This window comes from Eurosta solidaginis, chromosome 2, assembly GCF_040869045.1.
Source record: "Eurosta solidaginis isolate ZX-2024a chromosome 2, ASM4086904v1, whole genome shotgun sequence".
NCBI classification, from domain to species: Eukaryota; Metazoa; Arthropoda; class Insecta; order Diptera; family Tephritidae; genus Eurosta; species Eurosta solidaginis.
Window position 1 is genome coordinate 595,578 of NC_090320.1, and position 22,691 is coordinate 618,268.

At 35.0% G+C, this 22,691-nt stretch overlaps 1 protein-coding gene and 1 long non-coding RNA gene across 2 annotated transcripts in view; one reads left to right on the top strand and one right to left on the bottom strand.

Moving 5' to 3' along the window:
• Positions 1-22,691, top strand: part of beat-Ia (beaten path Ia) — a 305,961-nt gene that overhangs the window by 277,184 nt on the left and 6,086 nt on the right. The window contains exons 6-7 of the mRNA XM_067769264.1: positions 10,926-11,045; positions 15,593-15,767. Of these exons, the coding sequence (XP_067625365.1) occupies positions 10,926-11,045; positions 15,593-15,767 (295 nt within the window). The remainder of the gene's footprint in view (positions 1-10,925; positions 11,046-15,592; positions 15,768-22,691) is intronic.
• LOC137239090 (uncharacterized) overlaps positions 1-22,691 on the bottom strand; it is a 247,546-nt gene that overhangs the window by 50,744 nt on the left and 174,111 nt on the right. The gene's annotated exons all lie outside the window — the stretch shown is intronic.

Here is a 22,691-nt window from a genome sequence, read left to right on the forward strand (position 1 = left end):
GTCAGTACAATCTGTCTATGGAACTCACTTCCCTCCAAAACAAAAACTATTAAAGAAGCAGGATGTTTCAAACTAGCAGCATTTTCTTTTCTTAACTCTTAAGTTACTCTAAATCTTTAAAGTTTTAAGTGAATGTTTGATAATATATACTATTGAAAATTTGTATGTATTTAACTTTTCTGTTTTTATATATGCTTTGTTATATCTTTAGATGAATAAGTAAATTTCTTTTTGTAACATTTAGGTATAATTACATAATCGGATTGATGTACTGCCTAAAAGACTAAGTCTTCCTTGTACAAACACTAATAACGGCTTTAAACATTTCCGTTACTGACTAAAGGGATAATATCGGTAGATACTGGCTGGGTTTCCAGTCTTTCTCTGTTATTCTGGAAAGGCACAGGTTTTTAACGAGAAGTAGAAAAAACGTCCTAGGCTACTGATGCTCTCATGATCAAGGTGTTTTGGTATAGGTCTTCCGTCTGGGACTATTGATATGGAAGGCTTGGCCTCTTCAATAACTTCTTTAACCTCTGTTGAGGTAACGTGAGGGTTGACTCGTCATGCTTGTGTTTATGTGCCCGATGTTTTGGACTATATCTAGCATTGTCAACTGAAGTATGCATTGCAAATTAGTTAGAGAAAGCACTCGCGCATTTCCTCGAGCCGACAGACGAAATTCTAGTCAAATGAATTATGTCGTCCCTGGTGCAGAAAAAAAAATTGGAATTTGTGATGAAGTGTTATTTGACGTTAAGCGTCTAGGCGATTGCAGGTCTGCCGAATTTGTCTTTCGGTCTAAAATCTTTCAGAGCAGCAGCATCTGTATCCATTGACATATCGTAAACCTGAAAGAAATTTTTCTGTACTAGATTTATGTCATGTAATTTCATACATTCCTTTGGCATCGCGAGAGGACCACAATTCTTTTGGAGAAATTTTATCCAGAACTCCTCAAAGACAATACCATCAACTTTCGACATCATCAATGATTCCGAGACAAATGTATGTACATCATGATGATGTGATAAAGGACTAATAGAATTGTAATGTAAGGGCTTTAGCTTTAAAATTTTCACTTAATTTTAAAAAGCATTGATTGCCAAATGTGAATCTTTTTTGAATTTCTAGGCTGATTTTGCTCTGCCTGTTACACAAAAACCTTATTATGTTGCTGAGTTAGAATAAATTGATACACTTACATATATCACTCTTTAAGGATTATCCTAATAATGCTAATGCACATAAATTTTAAATCCAACATAAGTTAATGCTCGAATGCCCATATACTAAGTTGACAAATGTATTCATAGGTGCATAATTAATGTTTTGCAAATATGTCGAAAAGGATTAAATTAAACGCTCGGTTTTATAGTTATAAATATTCAAATTAATACTTACAAAATCTGTTTGAATGTGCACATGCATAACTACATTTTTAACCTATGAACTACATTCATGTACATAAATTTATTAGCGGAAGCGTAAAATGCCATAAGCAATGCGGAAAATCTGGAAAATTTAAATGAAATACCACCTTAAATATAAATATGTACACACGTATATTAGGGTGATTCTTATTAATCAAATAAACGAGTTTTTCCAGTATCAAACCTACATATCATAACCTAGGTCATAGATAATATCACATTTAAGATTCGGTCCCGATTAAAGATGGTTAAAGGATGTCAAAATTAATCGAATTTTTTGATTTCTAATACCCGACATCAATAAAACTATAGCTGGAGATATGACACATAAACTTTGAAAATATCGCTAATTTGATTTATTAGGACCTTCCTATTCCATATACGTAATTACAAAAACTAAAGACTAGACTTCATTATACGTGACTGATGTCGGAGAGGTCTTATTTTTTTTTTTTTTTGAATGATTATTATAACCAATAAAAATATAGTTATGCACGAAATTGCATGAGTCACCCTGTCTGCAACCTCTTTTTGTTTCGAACGGCTTGGAGAAGTCCTTTCCAAATGTGCCTGAGCTGATGATGTTGCTCAACGTCATTTTGCACAGCCGTTTAAGTTTTGCGGGGAAATCAAATTCAGACATGGTGGCATATAGGCAGCTTCTTTTCGTGCTCCCGAAGACGTGTTTTTATGGGAAACCGCCTATGGAATCAGAGGAAGAGGGCGGCCCCACTCCGCTGGAAGGATCAGGTAGAAAACGATTTAAACTCCCTTAGCGTGACCAATTGGCGTCAGTTGGCAGAGCAAAGAAGCGACTGGCGGGCCTTGTAGGACGGGCATAACCGTTTAAACGGTTAAGCGCCAATTAAGTAAGTAAGTAAGAAGACGGCTGCAAAAATTTGACGAAGAGATGATGCGTGTCAGTTCTTATTTCGCGAACTTTTTTCCCAAGATTTGCCAGGTCTGAAACGCACTGAAAAGGTCCAATCAGCCGATTCACGTATGGTTACAACCTTCAATACACTTGACAGGATCTTATATGCGATATTAATCTTGTGAACTGGGCAGAGAACACTTAGACTCCAATCGTCAGGCATATTTTGAAAGAAGCTTGCACCAATCTATCAGCACTCGTAAATGTAAGGCGCGATAACCTCCGAAGAGATTTTAGGCCGAGCTCCTCTTCCAATGTGAGTCGTGCTCCTTTTTAATTTTTCCTACAAATTGGCCGGACGGGACCTACTTGTTTTATGCCGACTCCGAGCGGCATCTGCGAGGCTGAGAGCTTTTCATGGCAGAAATACACTCGGAGTGCTTGCCAAACACTGCCGAGGGGCGACCCCGCTTAGAAAAATTTTCTTCTAAATGAAAAATCTTATTTCTAAAATTTTGATGTTGCTTTGCCTGGGGTGTGAACCCAGAGCATTCGGTGTGGTAGGCGGAGCACGCTACCATCACACCACGGTGGCCGCTACAGCACTCGTGGGACCTTGTATTTTGGGGGACAATAATTCCATCATCATCGATTGCGGGCTAGCCTCATTATCCCTGGGCGGCACATCGCTGTCTCCATTCAGGAGGGCATAGAAGTAGTTCTTCCAAAATCTAAGTACTCTCTAGATGTTGATTACAAGTCGTTGATGGACAGCAGTTTGTGCCAATTATAGCCCACTTCAAACGAAAGGGATTCATCGCATGATTTTTTGAAGGGTATACGAAAAGTGGTGATTTGTGGCAGCCAAAGGCAAAAGTTTTCACATTTATGTACTATTTACATATTTGCTTTATAAAAAAAAATATGTAGGCATATATCGCACGTTTTATTGTAAACCAGTGCAATTTAAATTTTTAAAATTTCGAGATTTTATGATACCCTAAAATAAACAGTTGACGAGATTCTGATCACATATGTATATAAGATACTTAAAGAGACAAAAATAACCGCCAAAGCTGTCTTTGAATCTCTTTTTTATAATGAAACTATATGAACAAAAAAATTTGTTTGCGTTTTCTCCAAAAATTAAAATTTTGTATTACTTCAGTCTACTATAAAACGTGCGATATGTCTGTATGTAAACATTTGTTTTAATTTGAGTTTGTTAAAGTTTGCATGGCAGCAAGATCAGCTGCGCTTAGTGACTTCTTTTAGACAAATTTGCAAAATCAATTGCCATAATTTAAACAGATGCAAAGTACTAGAACTAAAACAACTCCAAGTAAAGCGCACATAGTATGATAACACAAATATATGTGCAAACGCATATGAGCTGGCCCATATATGTACATATGTATATATTATGGTCTTGCTGCTGACACGCCTTAATATTTCGGACGGAGATTAAGCATAATTACAGGCAAACCGTGCGGTGGCATGCAACAAGAGCAACAACAAAAAGTTGACAACCAACCTGCCCACTGTCAGCAGTTTAGATGGCACTGTTGCATACAACACGTATCAAGACCGCAACTAACATGTCGCAACAATTTCAGCACATGCCATAAGCTCACACAAGCATAGAAAACATTCACACATTTACTCATGCACAAATATACTGCCACACAGGCTCGCAAAACATAGCCACTCCACAAGCGAAACACATTGCCACAACCCCAAATTGTGAAAGGCAAAAGTTGCCGTTTGAATGACAAAACTTTGCCTGCATCCAACTACAATACTCATAACATAATGCACTAACAAACGTGCTACGGCCAGTGCATGTAGTCGTTTAGCAGCATTATTTTCTGGTCACAGGTGCTCTTTATTTTTGCTTTGGCTTTGCTTTTGCGCAACACCATAAACGCTCACTATTATTTTCCTTTTCAGTTCGGTTCTTCCGGCTTATAAAATTTCCCTACGATTTTCGTCAAATGGCCGCAAATTTTCGCTTAGGCACACATTTCTGCATTTTCCTAGCTGCCTATGGCTTTGAGATCGAAGCCAATGTTTTTTTCGGTTGGTCATTTACACTTGTCGTAAAAAGCGATTGAAGAGAATTTACAGTCTATACAGTTTGAATGATAAATATAAGACCAAAATATTTGAAAGCACTTTATTGGAGTTAATAACTTGTAGCAATGTAGTGAAACGAAAATTAACCATGCTATTTTTTCCAATAATACTAGGTTTAAATCCTTTTAGCTGAAACTATTTAAGACATTTATTTAAGTTAGGTAATCCGCCGTTGCCTTCGGCATGTCATAGACTCCCAAGCTAAAATGAAAATTTAGTAATTTCTTTAAAATGTAAAAAAAAACATTGACTTTTGTGTTGGGGTTTGTTAAAAAAAGGTAGTAAGTAAAATAATTAATATAAAAACGGAATTCCCGCAAAAATCCATTTGGTGTTTAGCTAGTTTGATTTTCGTTAATTTAGAAAATATTTTATACGAGTTTTTTTAGCAAGAAAAAAATCGATTTTATGTATTTGAAGCAATTTTTCTTAAAATATGTAGTTTAACTTAATATAATTTTGCAACCTTTTCATATGTATATGTTTATATGGTTCCATTTTGTAATTTTTAGTTAAATATTTTGAGAATATTTATGTTTGTTTGTTTTAATGGTGTGTTCAATTTATACTTATTATTAAGAATTCATGAGCTTAAAACCGGCTTATAATAATTGAATATTCAATTATTATGTTTTTCTAAGAGAAACTGAAAAGAAAGAAAAAAACATTTACGGGCATATTGCGATGGTACCATTTCGAAAACCGCCACGAATTCATCGTCAGGCAATTTCGTAAACGAAAAAGAAACTAGAAAATAAGTCGTATTTTGAGAATGTTAGTACCGATCGAAAATATTTTTTATTTTTAGAAAGTGTTTCGCTCCAAAATTTCATACAGTTTGAATTTCGAACATAAACATAATCGTACATATGTTTTTGCAGCATCTTTTAAAATGAAAATTAATAGCTTTTTCATAATTTGTCTTAAGTCTTAACCTGAAGTTTGGTTGGTGTCTCAACTCGGTGGTAAATAAAGGACACCGTAGTGTACTGAGTAATCGAACACCCACTGTTGGTTGAATACGTAGACCATTCTTGGTGGGAATGTTCGTACTTAGGGTAAATATACGCTGTTCTGCTCTGGTGGTTTTTTAAACACCGTTAATATTATATTGCTGTTTGATAAAACAAAGTAAATACGATGGACAAAATTAGTACTTGATTACGTATTTGTACAAGGAAATAATGTTATCCGCAAACAAAGCCACTTTCTTACGGGACCTTGAAAAGCACCTTCAGGATATTCAAAACTTTTAAGTTGGAGGGCTTAGCTATAAATATCTGGAAAAGCATATAAAGAAAAACTAAGTCTATCTGATGCGAGAGAGATATACTTCGGGTATTGGTGTTATTGAATGCCCCAGCATGGTATGAGAAAAGAAAATAAGATACCGTTTGGCATTTTATGGCACTTATCTACGTATGTTTGCTGCATAATATATAAAAAACTTATGTTTATACAAAACACCCACATTTTCAAGATTTGTGAAACATACTCCTGTAAAGTTTTGCAAATGCCGTCATTCCTTTCTCCGTTGGGTGAAATATGTATTTCTCAACTAAGTAGTAGTCATGCTTTATATTTGTTGTAAAAACTTCCTTTAATACCCAGTGGGCACATAAAGTTGCCGAGCAAACCACGTATTCTGCTCGTAAAAGGTCAAACTTTGCAAACGATGGGCTCACTTATAAACAGTGTTTACCTCCGCTTCAAAAACTTATATCCAGGAAGCACACAAACACGGTTATGCACAATATTATCAAAGTGAAAAGTGCATCGAATACGTTTTTATTATTTTTTTATAGAAACGCCCAATGAGAGCGTATTTTGCTTTAGCATATATGGAAGTTTTCATAACCTAGCCAAAACCAACAACCGCAGACTAAGGCCGTATTTACATAGAACGTTTTGTCGCTTCAAAGCGAAGAAAGCGGCACGCCGTTCCCTTGTTATCATAGGGAAACAGCGCGGCAAAAGCGTTTGTATATTTCAGGACTTACGTACATATACAAAAACGTGAATATGTGCGTGTTAATAAGTCAGTTTTACTGGCACCATGGTGCGGTTTGTTTATTTAAAGTTTATCACCGATTGTTATTATTTCTATATAGTAAAAAAAGCATAATAAGCCAATTCGAAAATAGTCCAGGGCAAACTTTCTGTGCACTTAAAGTTTGCTCCTTTAATACTTAAACGAAAATAATACTGTTTTTACGTGCATACATTTACCGAAATTTGTATGTATGTATGTCTTAGGGTTCTTGCATGCGCTTTTGCTACTACGGTTTTAATACAAATTGCCATAAATCTGCAGTTGTGTGGAAAAATATTCATTTCGTTTTGCCAATGCTGTAAAATTGCAAAAGTTCTGCAAATTATGGAGACAAAAATTTTCGATAATAACAATAAGCATTTGCTCCTGGTAAAATAACAAATCAACAAACAACCTGACAATTTAATGCTAGTTGTAAAGTCATTAAGGGAATAATTTAATTTTCGGTGAGTTATATCATTGGCACCGAATTTTGGGCAAGCTATGAGAGGCCGAAAACTATTTGTGTTGTTTTCTTTTTTTTTTTTGAGGCGAGAAAACTGGAATTGAAATGTCATTTTCCAAATGCTGTTTAAATGTAAGATCAGACTTGGGGTAGATATTATACAAACATACATAAATATTAAGTTCATTATAATTTTATAGTAAGCGTAATTAAAACTTTAGTTAAAATGGTTTTAAGTCAAATTTTGAGAAAATATTCATATATAGAGAAAGCCGATATAGAATTTAAAGAAGAACTTATTCCGCCAATAAATGTTTTTTAGGCCGCCATACTTTGCATACACTTAAATTATAATAGATATTGACAAAAATGTGTATAAAATTAGTCAGGATATGGTGTCATATTTGTTTTTAAAGTTTTGATTTTACAGATTTTATAGAAAGTTGACTTTGGATTATAATACTACGTTCACGTTGCGATAAAAAGTCGAGATTCGTAGCCATTTCAGAGTTGAACAGTAGGTATTAACCACAAATATTCCAAGAATTCAAGAAGATCCAAATCAGCCCTAGTAAGCAACCGCAATGTTTTTTGTCTTAGCAATTGTAGGAAGTTGTTAAGTGCTCAGCAGATAAAATATGTCTCCTTCATGAGGTCCGCCAATATCTGAGAGGAAGGTCATCCGGTGGGTATAAGGTCCTGCCCGTGTTACCGACAGCTAGTATAGAAATATATATAAAAATAGCCGATTACTAACTTTCGTCGACTTTTCTCCTTCTAAGTAAGTTCACGACGATGCATGGACAGTGACCAGTGGTAATATGAAATGCGTTGACCGCATTAAGAAACAGGTGGAGCAGGTTGAGGAAGACTTGATCTCCGTTTGTGATACCAATTGGTTTCAGTTTCGCGGACAGCTGCGTGACTTGTTACGCCTAGACCGTGAAGCAACAATTAATGATTATAACAACATGCAAAACGTATGTATTATGAAGGTGATGTGTTGATGCTGCAATGTGAATCACTTCGAGTTTGACTACCGCAATGTTAATTTACAATATTACCTATTGTATGGATTTTTTTAACTTTCTCCATATGTTCCGTGCGTGCAAGCAAGCGGGCTTAATATAATTCATATAAATGCTCAAAGTTTATTTAAAAAGATTGACGAATTTAGATACCTTTTTGAAGATTCGGCAATCGATGTTCTTTGTGTTTCTGAGACGTGGGTTACCTCACGCCATAGTAACAGTTTGGAGAAAGTAAATGGTTACAAACTTTACAGAACTGATCGCTATGGTCATGGTGGTGGTGTTGCGATTTTTGTAAAGGAAAGCTTGTCCTGTAGATTAAGTTGTGTTTCTAGTGAAGGTGACCCTGTTGAATATGTGTTTGTTGAAATAGTTTCTAATCATGATAAGCTTCTTATTGGATGTGTATACCGACCTAATCGGCAGGTGAATTTTATGGATTTCACCGAATTCGTTCAATCACTACTAGGCAACTACAGTAATATCATAATTGCCGGTGATTTCAACAGCAATTTGCTTGAGGATAACAGTTTAAAACTAAGTATGGAATCTCTTGGACTATATCCGACAAACACCTCTTCTCCTACTCACTTCACTCGTACCAATAGCACTCTCCTTGACTTATTCTTTGTCAGTGACCTCCAAAAAACCCTCCACTATAACCAATTGTCTGCTTCAAGTTTCCCAAAGCATGATTTAATTTTCATGATTTACGACTTCCAGTCTACCAAAAGACCTGTGTCCGCGACTTATTGTGATTTTAATCGAATTGATTATGAGTCGCTTACTGCTGCAGTGAAGTTGGTGGAGTGGAGTCTCATCCGGAGTTTCACATCTGTTGAAGATAAAACAAACTTTCTGCAGGACAAAATCAACTGGCTTTTCGACTATTATGTCCCTATAAAAACTAAGGTAGTCAATCGGTGCAGTAGGACTTGGTTTAATGCTAACATTAAACATTTAATCAATGTGCGTAATAAAGCATACTCGCGGTGGAAAAGGTACCGTACTGCAGATACGTATAACCAATTTAAATCGGCTCGAATTACTGCTGCCAAAGCAATTAAAAGAGCGAAAAGTTTGTTTTATGATGAAAAGTTTAGCCTGGCAATAAACTCGCAGCAAACCTGGAATACCATAAGGGCGATTGGCAAGGGAAAACCCAAAGAAAGCCTACCTGCTCATTCTGACTTAGATGAAATTAACGTTAATTTTGCTAGTTTGCCTGTATCAAACCCTCGTGTTAGTCTTGACAACTACTGTGAACGTGTAAATGTTGGTGCCAGTCCTCTTGAATTTATGTGTGTTGATGACTGTGATACTGTGCAAGCCATACTCTCCGTGAAGTCAAACGCTACTGGCTTTGATGGAACCAGTGAGAAGTTTCTTAAAATTATATTGCCAAAGATTCTGTCACATGTGACCCATCTAGTTAACTCCATACTAACAACCTGTGTATTCCCCAGGTGCTGGAAAGTTGCTAAAATCATTCCTGTACATAAGAAAAATAACGAGTACAGGCCCATTGCTATCCTACCAATTTCGTCTAAAGTTGTTGAGCGTATCCTTTATAAGCAAATAATGTCATATGTGCATGATAACAGACTTCTAACAGACCGTCAGCCCGGTTTCAGACCGAAGCAAAGTAGCATTTCGGCTCTGTTGGATGTTATAGAAAGCATTAGGATGGAAATAGTCTTGCTTTTCTAACTCTACTCGATCATTCCAAGGCGTTTGACTCAGTTGATCATGAGCTTCTATGTCGCAAGCTACAAAATCTTATTAATTTCTCTTCTCGTGCCACTGCTTTGATTAGGTCCTACCTCGTGCAGAGATCTCAGGCTGTGTATGTTGGTGGCAATAGGTCTCATTTTGTACCTACTCTGACATGGAATAATCATATCATTAGTAGAGTAGGTAAAGTGTATGGAATGCTTCGTACACTATGGCTAACACAGTATTTCACTCCTTTACACATTAGACTTCTTCTTGCAAAAGCGTACTTAATACCTACGCTACTGTATGGCTGTGAGATTTATGCTAACTGCGACTCTGTATGTAAAACTAGCTTAATGTTGTTTATAACAACATTGCCAGATACATATTTAGGCTAAAACGACTTGACCATGTGTCTGCGTATGCCGTAAAGTTGTTAAATATTTCTTTTGAAAATTTGTTAAAATTCAGAACAGTGTTGTTCATACATAAGGTTATTCATACGCAGGAACCAAACTATTTATACCAGAGGCTTCAGTTTCTTCAATCGTCAAGGTCGGCACTGCTTATTTACACTAGACACAAAACTCTGACATCTGAACGTCAATTTTTTATCAACGCGGTACGTCTTTGGAACTCACTTCTAGTTAGTTTAAGGATTATTACTAATACACTGCAATTTACAAATAAAGTGTTTAGTTTTTACAATGATTGTTAACCACTATAACTCTATTTTAATACCTTCTATATTATTGAATGTGAACTTTTACATATTATATTTCATTTTTTCAAAATATTTATACCTCATTTTTTTTCTCCCTTTGTGTTTCATTTTATAATGTACCCCTATTTCTCATTTTCTTACTTCTCCCCTTTTTTATGTTAAGTATTTTTAATTATCAGAATACGTTATTGTATCACACGTGACTGGCACTGTTAAATAATTTTTTCAAAATTGTTGTGTCAGAATGAATATATATGTTAATAAATATGTTAAAATATGTTCCCAAACCAGGGCAATGCGATATTGAAGATGCTGCAGTACTTTACTCTCACTTGTTCACTCCAAGAACAAATTTATTTGCGGCAAAAGTAATTGAAATATTTTTCAAACAGCAGCAATGATCATTGTTTTCAAATTACTGTAATAAATAGCCAAAATAACTTTATAAATAGCTAAATAAAAATATAATTATTTTTAACTTGTTCGCGTTTTTCTTTCCTCTTTTGCTTTCAGACCAACCCCTCACACATTCGTCACCACAAGCCATTGCGTGAAGCTAGAGAATTGGAAACAGCCGTCTCAGGCATACATTTCGTAATCACACCACAGCATTTTAGTAGCGGAAAACTAAAGGTAAGTTGGGAAAATCAAATAAGTTAAGTTTCTTAAATAGGATAGCAGTTTCGTTGTGTATTTGAAAATTGTAGTTAAAATAATTAAATGAAAGAAATGTATAACATAAAAAAATTTTAAAACGACGGTTCTATTAGTTAATATTTATGAACTTGAGCGCGAATAATTAATTTGTTGAATGTCTGACGATAAAAATTCATTAATTTTATACCGACATGTTTTCTGCCGTCCTATTATATAATGTTGGTATCTACAATTTAACTGAAACTGAGGTGTTGAACATAATATGCTTGCATGTGGACTTTCCAACGTATAATATTTTTTAATTATAAATAAATGTTTTATACTAATTCTGATTTGACATATCTATTTATGAAAAAAAGAGTAACAACATTTATTCTTTTTACCCGAAGCTATAGATATTGCTCTCCTTTAACGAAAAATTTGTTACAAAAAATGTTCATGAGGAATATTTAAAATTTTGTACATAAAAGGAATGTAGTCATAGAAAAGCTTAAAAAAGCAATATCTGTGTAGATATAGGGCTTTAGATGAGAACACGTACTAGGGGGACTCGCTGTGTTTTGCACATGAAGCACAAAAACAACAAAACACACCAAAAAATAATGTGCAATCCGTGCAATTTATGTTATCCTCAAACCTATGTACTATTTCGTGCAACTAATTAAAGGAAATAAAAATGAACCCTGCTTCAACGGTATTCCTCTCAATCTTCTCAATTTGCACACGAAAAGATTAACATTCTTTATTAGGATGGTAGAATTTATGTGTGATTATATTAAAATGTCCGAAATTGATCTCTGACAAAATACAATATTCAACAATATTAAGTCAAGTTACTAAGAAGCTCCCGGAAGTATTTTTCAACTACAAACTAAAAGAGGTGTTCGTCCCTACAATTGGCTGTAACAAGGAATATGATAGATGATCAGTATCACAGTTTGATTAGACAGCAAATTATCAGATTTTTTATAACTCGACATAATTAACTTTGATATTTGATATACCACAGCATTTTCTTGAGCATATATTATATTTGTGAAGCGATGTAGATAGTGTGTATATAATACACACCAAGAAATTTTAAGACGTATATCATATGGTCAAGAGACTGACTGCACCAGGCCTTAATCTTATACGGAATATTTGTTCTATGTCGTACTCCGTCTAATACTCTTTTTTTGCTGTACTTATTTCATCAGGCATACGCTCACCTGAAAGATAACGCTACTTCTAAGGCTTAGAGCCCATTTTAAAAGAGCTCACATAAGGAATTATTATAAGACATTAGGTAGAATATAACAACCATATATTTAGGCTTTTCGGTGAATTAAAATAAAAATTCAGTGGCCCAAAGAGGTATATCTGACATGAAAGTCTTCCTGCAAAAATTCATTTGCTTTCCCAGATGTCAGTCGGAGTCAACATAAAGCATACAAGTCCTTTCAACATGTAGCAAATATGAAAAAGCCGTACATTTAAAAGTTGGAAATCAGACAACAAGAAAGTGGACAGTTTAAACTCTAGTTAACTTAAACTCGCACTGAAAAATCGGGCCTATGTGTAACAACATCAAGAGTACCGTATTTCTGAAAAATAAATATGGCTAGCCGAAAAAAGTAAATTTTAATAAATGAAAAGTAAATTTTGAAATGTCACTTAGGCTTAAGGCTTTTTAAGCGTAAATAAATCTTAAATAAGGCATTATTATAAGACGTTTGATGTACAATATTAACTTAAGGCTCATTCATCAGAAGAGAGATCAGCGCTGCCGCGGTTGCTCATTGCTAACAAACGCAAATTTTTGCTGGTTAAATTCACACATAAGCCCATGTGTGCTTTATGACAATAACTCCACAAATATTTCACAAGTCATTCTAGTCACAACTGCGCTTTGCGCGTGCTAAGTGTGCACCCAGTGCAAACAAGCGTCGCTAATTAAGCTATTTAAACGATAAATAAAAACTTCAAATGGCAGTTGGACTTTTGTAGCAAAAGTATATAATTGAAATACCCAAAACCAGCAGATAGTGGCAGCACTGAAATTATGCTGTGATGCACGAACATATAAAATAAATACTCACACAAACACACTTAATAATGCAAGTGCTTTCTCATATAAAAGAAAGCTGTTTGTTTAAAGAAAAAATTGTAAAGCACACAGTCACGGTCAGAGTTTATGAGGTCACGTTGCCGTTTAACCGCCCAAAAAAACAATAATAGTAAGGAGCAACAAAGTACGAAACAATCTTCAATTGCACGGGCGTTGAAAAGGGTGTGAGCACTAAACATACACAACAACAATTTAATGCTTTATTGCGCTTAATTGACCGCAATATTTGTGTGTTGACTTTTCTAACTTGAGTAAACTTTTATGTTTACTTCATAGCATAGTTATAGGCGCACAGACTTGCAATGTAGACAATTTTATTTTTCTTGCACATTCATTTGCGTGTTTTGTAGTCACTTGCTGAATGAAGAAAAAGGAAGAGTTTATTAATATCTTCATTATAATACTTTGTACATCTTTCACTGAAACTGCTCAACCTCATAACTTTCAATTGGTTTATTGCCTGTGTGTACAATTCATTTCGCTTATTAGCCACGAAGTCGACAATAGCAGGTTTTTTGAGCTATAAAAAATTAACAAAGAGCATTTGGGTTGTTGTAAACTTAGTAAAAATACAGCATACTTATAATATTGGGAAAAAAAAAATTTTTAGAATCGCCAATTATTTCGTGGCAGATATGAAAGTATGCATTCTTTCTGTTTTAGCGATCTTTTCTTTCTATTTTGAAGTGGTCTCATGGAAGACTAAAACGTTTCATTAGTTGCGTGAACAAATAACACAGCTCGTCATTTGCATAGGAGACTAACACCATTGAAATATACTAGTTCTCCACACAAACAAAACATTGGGGGCCACCATATAAAAAATACTTGGCGCGATTTACCTCCAAGGATTTTAGGTCACGCTGCCCTTCCAATTTGCGTCGTGCTCCTTTTGATTTTCTCTTCAGACGGACTGTTTTGCACAGCATCTGCAGGGCAGATGAATTTTCACTGAGAAGCTTTTCATGGTAGAAATACACTCGGAGAGTTTTCAAACCACTACTCTGCTCAGAAAAACTTTTTCCAATTGAAAAACTCTTTTTCTTAATTTTTGCTGTTGCTTTGTCCGGGACTTGAACCCAGGCGTTCGCTACACTACGATACAAACATGAATATTCATCAGTCTGCAGCAGTGATACCAATCGCCTCACAGTCACGATAAAGGCAATGGGAGCAGCATGTTACAGATATGGTTAAATAATGGGTTACAGATATGATTAAACAATGGGAGCAGCATGTTACAGATATGGTTAAATAAACTGAACAAATAAAGACACTCAAAGAAGTGTAAACTTCAAATTATTTTCTTGCTTATCTTCAGAAGTATTTTGTATGTCCAATTACCGCCGGAAAAAGATGCGAAATTTGCATTTGTGAATCCAAAGCTATTTTAATGCAAGTTTTGAACTCAAATAATTTAAATTGTGGTAAATATTTTTTCGCTTAAGTAATCTACTACTAATTTTTGTTTTTTTTTTTTTTGTATCCTTTAAAAAGTTGATCCCGTTTAGATAAAGTCTAATTTAAATAACACAAACTTATGAGCGTGGTAACAATAGCACATCGTTTTAGCATTTTTGAATTCGATGTAATTAAAATTTTTCATAAAATGATATTGTATAGCCGAGAGGTAGACCGCTATGCTTACGTTAAAGGTGAGCGGAGTTTGCACCACGCTTCGACCCATGAACATGTATTAAAATTTTTTTAAGAATGATGTGCAACTTTATCCAAAGAAAATGTATTACAAATAGTTCGTATGCATACCGCTTCAATATTGGATTATCATTTTGACATTGAAAGCATGTCAACATATATTGATGTAGCAATTTTTATTTAATGTAATATCTATAGGCATGGATTGTAGCGCCAAAGATTTCCCTTCCTAATAAGCTAACTATACATGAAAAAAATTTTAATAGGCTCCATAATTTTTTTTCGATATCGTCCATCGACTGCTTCGGTACCATCGGTACCAGTGTTTGTCGAAGTACTTTAGCTGTACGACCTTTATGCTGAGATGAACACAGTGCAACGAATAACAGCCCAAAGGCTTCGCTGACTTAGTCATAGTCAAGAAGTGGGCCAAGACTATTCGGGCCAGGCCTATCTCCTTTCATCTTACGTATATGGCCATTGAAGAAAAGGCCTACCTCCATCAAGGAGACCCAGGTGGATGAAGACTTTACCTCTGTTGGTGGGGTTTACTGGTGTCAGTTAAAGCGAAGCCGATGTGACCAGCGTACTTTGATACAATGGCGAAAATCTGCAAGGCGCTGATTGGGGTCGGAATGTCAGCCTTTTCGCCCATACCTCGCATATTCAATATGTATTAAATCTATAGTCAGTAGTCCGATATGAACTTATCATTTATTTCCTTGTCCTAATGCATATGCCGGTTCACTTATTGTAGATAAAATGCGCTGCCCACATTCACGATATCTACTGGAAATCCACAGAAAAGTCAATTGAAGAAGATCATCATATGAAAAATATAAATTCTGTTAATACTTTCTCCGAGGATTACTTTGATTTGGAGGAAGATGATATGGCTGATCGTTCCGATACTTATATAACACACATAAAAGGTAAGTCACTCCAACAACGAGTATTTCCACTGACAATAATACGTTGTCACCTATTACTAAGAAGTAGAAAACTCATTTGTTAACGTTATGTATGTTATTTGAATTTCGTCCTCTCTTCCAAATAAAAAATAATCATTAAAAATATACCTAGAGGAAAGTGCCTTGTTCAACTATTTAACAAAATACACATCCTGCCGGCTTTAGAAATAGTCTAGCAAACTAGTGGTAAATTTAAAACATAATTTCAAGAATATTTTAAGGTTGCAGAGCTCTTTAATTTCACTCTAATCCCTATATGCCCTAAAATCTCACTTTAAGCATTGCAATTCAAATAAATATTTTCAGATAAAGTGACACGATTTAAAATGTATATTATGTTGGTATATAAACATGTATGCTTGCCAAATGTCAGGAGGGAAAAATAGTTGAAAATACTAAATATGTATATTTTATACCGTATAAAAATGCAAAATGAGCTATATTTTAAAAAGTCTAGGAAGGGAAGACTGTCAAGAAGTGAAATGGCTTCTTTCACAACTGACGTATTCAGAGTAAAATTCATGGATGAAATATGCAAAATGTGGGTGCATTGTAACTTGTGGGCGTACTTACAAATTTTTGTTACGGCACTGTAATGCACTTCAATAGATATGATGAAGTCTGGGAATGTAATCTGTATGTACTTTTGGAACACAAAATCATAATTTTATAATAAAACAGTGCCGAAAAATGTTTAACTCTGACGAAGATGTTTAGTTTCAATACACTCAAAAAGAAATATCCTAAAAAAGCGGAAAATAGTTATAAAAATAAAATAAACAAGTAAGGAAGTCTAAGTTCGGGTATAACCTATCATTAAATACTCAGCTGAGAGCTTTGGAGACAAAATAAGGGAAAATCACCATGTAGGAAAATGAACCTAGGGTAACCTTTGAATTTGTTTGTATGACATGGGTTTCAAATGAAAGGTATTAAAGAGTATTTTAAAAGGGAGTGGGCCATAGTTTTATAGGTGGGCGCCCTTTTAGGATATCACCATAAAGGTGGATCAGAGGTGACACTAGAATGTGTTTGTACGATATGGGTATCAAATGAAAGGTGTTAATGAGTATCTTAAAAGGGAGTGGGCCTTAGTGCTATACGTGGACGCCTTTTCGAGATATCACCATAAAGGTGGACCAGGGGTGACTCTAGAATGTGTTTGTACGATACGGGTATCAAATGAAAGGTGTTAATGAGTATTTTAAAAAGGAGTAGGCCTTAGTGCTATACGTGAACGCCTTTTCGAGATATCGCCATAAAGGTGAGCCAGGGGTGACTCTAGAATGTGTTTGTACGATACGGGTGTCAAATGAAAGGTGTTAATGAGTACTTTAAAAGGGAGTGGGCCTTAGTTCTATAGGTGAAAGCCTTTTCGAGATATCACCATAAAGGTGGACCAGAGGTGACACTAGAATGTGTTTCTACGATACGGGTATCAAATGAAAGGTGCTAATGAGTATTTTAAAAGGGAGTGGGCCTTAGTGCTATAGGTGGACGCCTTTTCGAGATATCGCCGTAAAGGTGGACCAGGGGTGATTCTAGAATGTGTTTGTACGATATGGGTATGAAATTAAAGGTATTAATGAGGGTTTTGAAAGGGAGTGTCCCTTAGTTGTATATGTGAAAGCGTTATCGAGATATCGACCAAAATGTGGACCAGGGTGACCCAGAACATCATATGTCGGGTACCGCTAATTTATTTATATATATAATACCACGAACAGTATTCCTGCCAAGATTCCAAGGGCTTTTGATTTCATCCTGCCGAACTTTTTCATTTTCTTCTACTTGATATGGTAGGTGTCACACCCATTTTACAAAGTCTTTTCTAAAGTTATATTTTGCGTCAACAAACCAATTCTATTACCATGTTTCATCTTTTTCATATTTGATATAGAATTATGGCTTTTTTCATTTTTCGTAATATTCGATATCGAAAAAGTGGGCGTGGTCACAGTCGGATTTCGGCCATTTTTTATACCAAGATAAAGTGAGTTCAGATAAGTACGTAAACTCAGTTTAGTAAAGATATATCGATTTTTGCTCAAGCTATCGTGTTAACGGCCGAGCGGAAGGACAGACGGACGACTGTGTATAAAAACTGGGCGTGGCTTCAACCGATTTCGTAGCCACGCCCATTTTGAAAGTTTATTTTATTTTTGTATTCTGTTGCACCACATCTTTACTTTAGTTGAATGTTGACATAATTTACTAATATACTGTAAAGATATTAAATTTTTTGTTAAAATTTGACTTTTAAAAAAATTTTGTTTTAAAAGTGGGCGTGTTCGTAATCCTCTTTTGCTAATTTTTACTTAGCACACATATAGTTATAGGAGTAACGTTCCTGCTAAATTTCATCATGATATCTTCAACGACTGCCGAATTACAACTTGCAAAACTTTGAAATTATCTTCTTTTAAAAGTGGGCGGTGCCACGCCCATTGTCCAAAATTTTACTAATTTTATATTCTGCGTCATAAGTTCAAGCCACCTACCAAGTTTCATCGCTTTAGGCATCTTTGGTAATGAATTAACGCATTTTTTCTGTTTTTCGAAATTTTCGATATCGAAAAAGTGGGCGTGGTTATGATCCGATTTCGTTCATTTTAAATAGCGATCTGAGATGAGTGCCCAGGAACCTACATACCAAATTTACTCAAGTTATCGTGTTTACGGCGGGCATAGCTAAATGAATTTCTTTTTTCGCCCAGATCATTTTGATATATAGAAGTCTATATCTATCTCGATTAGTTTTTGCTGTTACGGATTACCGTTATGCGAACAAAGTTAATATACTCTGTGAGCTCTGCTCAGCTGAGTATAAAAATTAAAACTTACTTAGTTGCAATAACTTTTTTAAAAATAGGAAAAATTGTATAAGAAAAAATGTTTTTATTAAATTTGTAACTGCCACCGCCGATTTTGTAGTCGAGGGGCTCAAAATATGTAGGTCCCGTCCCGCCAATATGTAGTCAAAATTAACGGAAACTCGTCGCAAATTGGAAGAGTATCTCGACCTAAATCGACCTAAAGTGCACCAAGTATTTTTATACCTTTCATGAACATGAAATAGTATATTAACTTTGGTCCGATGTTTGTAACGTTGAGAAATATAGAAGATGGACTTACCATTAAGTATACCGAATTAATCAGGGCGACGAACTGAGTTGATATAGCCATGTCCGTCTGTCTGTTTGAACGCAAACTAGTCCCTCAAATTTGAGATATCTCAATGAAATTTGGCACAAGGATGTATTTTTGTATTATATTAGACATTTGTCGGATCCGGTAGGATCGGACCACTATAACATATATCTCCCATTCAACCGATCGTTCATGTAAGACGATTTTGGTCATTCCTGCCGCAATTTAGAAAGTATAAACGTGAAACTCGGTGATATATATTCTAATATATCATAGAAGATATCCTGAAAAAATCACTTTGATCGGAGCTATATATAGTTATATCCCATACAACCGATCGTTCAGATAGAAAGATTTTTGGCCATGTCTCCCTTAATTTAGAAAGTATAACCGTGAAACTCTGTGATATATATTTTAATATATCATAGAAGATTTTATGAAAAAAATTACTTTTATCGGAGCTATATATAGTATATATCCCATACAACCGATCGTTCAGTTAGAAAGATTTTTTGCAATTTCTCTCTTAATTTCCAATATAAAAACGTTAAACTTGGTGATATTTATTATATTCTAATATATCATAGAAGATTTCCTGTAAAAATCATTTCGATCGGAGCTATATATAATATATATCCCATACAACCGATCGTTCAGATAAGGGGGTTTCTTGCCATTTTTTATTTTATATTTATCTTAAAATCGTTTAGGTATGTACATCTGTTCACTATATATTTCTTATCTTATACATCCGATTATTTGGAGATGACAAACGGGCTAAGATTATTGTTCAGCCCCATTCATGAAAGGTATGAAGTCTTCGGCACAGCCGAAGACAGTCCCGTCCTTACTTGTTTCATGTTCATTTCTGTATATAGTTTATATAGCTCCTCTTTAAACCTTTCTTGATGCACGCTGTTGTTATCACCGAAAGGGCAGTAAATCTTCTTTCGAATACTTGAATGACCACTCAATATTCTGCCGACACGTAACACGAGACATAACTTAAGTCGAAAGAACTGTTTTAAAAATACAATATGAAATTATATATATGTATACACACAAAGAAACGTTGATGTAAAAACCGCTCTTCTGTGGTATTATTCTATATAAAAACTAAAATAGTGTGAATTGCATCCCCAAGGAGTGCCGAAAAAAACTATTCGAAAATATAATTTAATTATAATTATTTAAAAAAAATTTGGATGTTGCTTCGGCATAGGGGTGAATGGCGGATCAAGCTACCACCACACTAATTGGCTTGCTGCTCATATCGGCTACATTTTTCCGCATTATTCTATTTTGGAGCCGAACTTGAAAACACACCAAAATAAGTTTTAATATTACTCCGAAAAGTGTTAACACTGCACTAAGTTTGGGTGTGTGTATGAATGTAACACCTGGATGGGAAAACATGCTATACATTAACCTATACATTAACCTGGGTCGATTTGTATGGACGAAAGTTAACCGACGTCGCACCATCGATTTTTCGATAGAATTTGGGCTCAGGAAAAAAAGTTCCACTACGCATACCCAACAAAATAATTTTCGAGCCTGCGAAAAAAAAATGCCGAAAGGGTCAACTTTTCGACCAAAACAATCCCCAAAATCCAAAAAATATTTTTATTTTTTTTTTAAACTGTTGTAAAAACGTTGGCGATAACAGTTTTTGAAAAAAAAAAAAAATATTTGTTGGGTTTTGGGAAGTGCTTTGGTCGAAAAATTTACCCTTTCGCCATTTTTTTTTCGCAGGCTCGAAAATTATTTTTTTGGGTATGCGTAGTGGAACTTTTTTTCCTGACCCCAAATCCAATCGAAAAATCGATGGCGCGATATCGGTTAATAAATCGACCCAGCCTACTACACATACATGCGCACATATACAAAAAATCTGCTTCGCTGTTTATTTTGGAAAGATTTGATTTTTGAAAAAAAAACTAGTTTGACTACTTATTCCCAGGAAACTAATATAAAAATACATTTCTATGACAGAAATGAAGAAGTAAGGGCATGACTACCAATTGTTTCAGATGAAGCCAAAAACATATGAGGAAAAACAGGTTATTTTTTTCTAATATATAGATGAACCGTCCAAGAGAACGGAGTTATTGTACAAGGTAGTTCCGGGTTTGTGATAAGGCTTTTCATTTTGTACGTTGAGCAAACTTCTGGTACCACTACGGACTCATTCCATCTATGTGAGATCCTCACGGAGCAGCCAGTTCAACCTAACCTAGGCTACGAAAAAGAAAGTCCTATTTTTTTTATATTTTCGGTCACTTCCCGAATATACCATTAAATTAGCACGGTTTTCATTGCGGTCTTAATTTTATGAAATAAATATTATGTTACGTTACAGAGATTTTTTTTACAATCATTGGCGGCCACCGTGCTGTGATGGTAGCGTGCTTCGCCTACCACACCGTATGCCCTGAATTCACACTCCGGGCAAATAAACATCAAAATTTTAGAAATAAGGTTTTTCAATTAGAAGAAAACTTTTCTAAGCGGGGTCGCCCCTCGGCAGTGTCTGGCAAGCGATCCGAGTATATTTCTGCCATGAAAACTCATCTGCCTTGCAGATGCCGTTCGGAGTCGGCATAAAACATGTAGGTCCCGTCCGGCCAATTTGTAGGGAAAATCAAGAGGAGCACGACGCAAATTGGAAGACAAGCTCGGCCTTAGATCTCTTCAGAGGTTATAGCGCCTTAAATTTATTTATTTTTTTTTATTTAAAAGAAATGGGCAACTCACATGAGTGTCGTATTCATGTACAATTTCAAGATTTTAGTTGTTTCCATAGCTTCCAATAAAAAGCAATAATAATAGGGAATTATATCACATATTCCTGTTAATTTTGTGGTTATACATATTACATAGTTTCGAGCAACAAAACTGCCCAAAACAACCGCTTTTTTCCTAAAAAGCTTTAGTATATTTTACTGTTACTTCTCTGTTTGTTTTAAAATAAATTTTTGAGAAAGTGGTATACTACTGAGGGTTATTTATGCAGAATAAAACAGTTTACCTTACTCCAGAGTTCAATTTCTCTTCCAAATCGTACATGCGACGTAACAGCCATTTATGTAATATTACAAACCTGACGTTTTTGCTCCTGAAAAATTAGGAAAAAATTTTTTCGCTGTTTTTAATATTTTATCCATTACTTACATCTTGAAGCTTGCAGATAATGTACTGGACGCTGTCATAAAACTGCTAATAGGGCAGAATTTTTCACCCATGTGAGGGAAATACAAAACCTACTTCTAAATTCATGAAATGCGACAGACATAGTTTAAATCTTATTTACTTTTGATAAAATAATAAAAAATGTCCCTTAAAGTATTCACTTTCAAAAGGGTTTATACAAAATAATCGTTATATCAAACTCTAGGTATTATCACACCCTTATGTTAAAATGCACATACGAATGTAGCGTAAAAGCCACGATTTGGGTCATATGGGGTCACTTAGGTGGTAGGGGTAAAGGATTGAAAGTGGGAGTGAGAGTCGAAATAGAAGTATAAGTGGAATGAAAGTCGGGGTAGGAATGAAACAAAAATTTAAATTCGCTTTATCTATGTAATTATCTGAAGGTGCTATATAAATAATATATTTCAAGTAATTTAGGTGGGAGAGGTGAGATTTACACAAAAATGTAAAATACGCGGTACCTCCGTAATTATTTGAAAGGGGTATCCAATATATATATATATATAGATTCCTTATGCG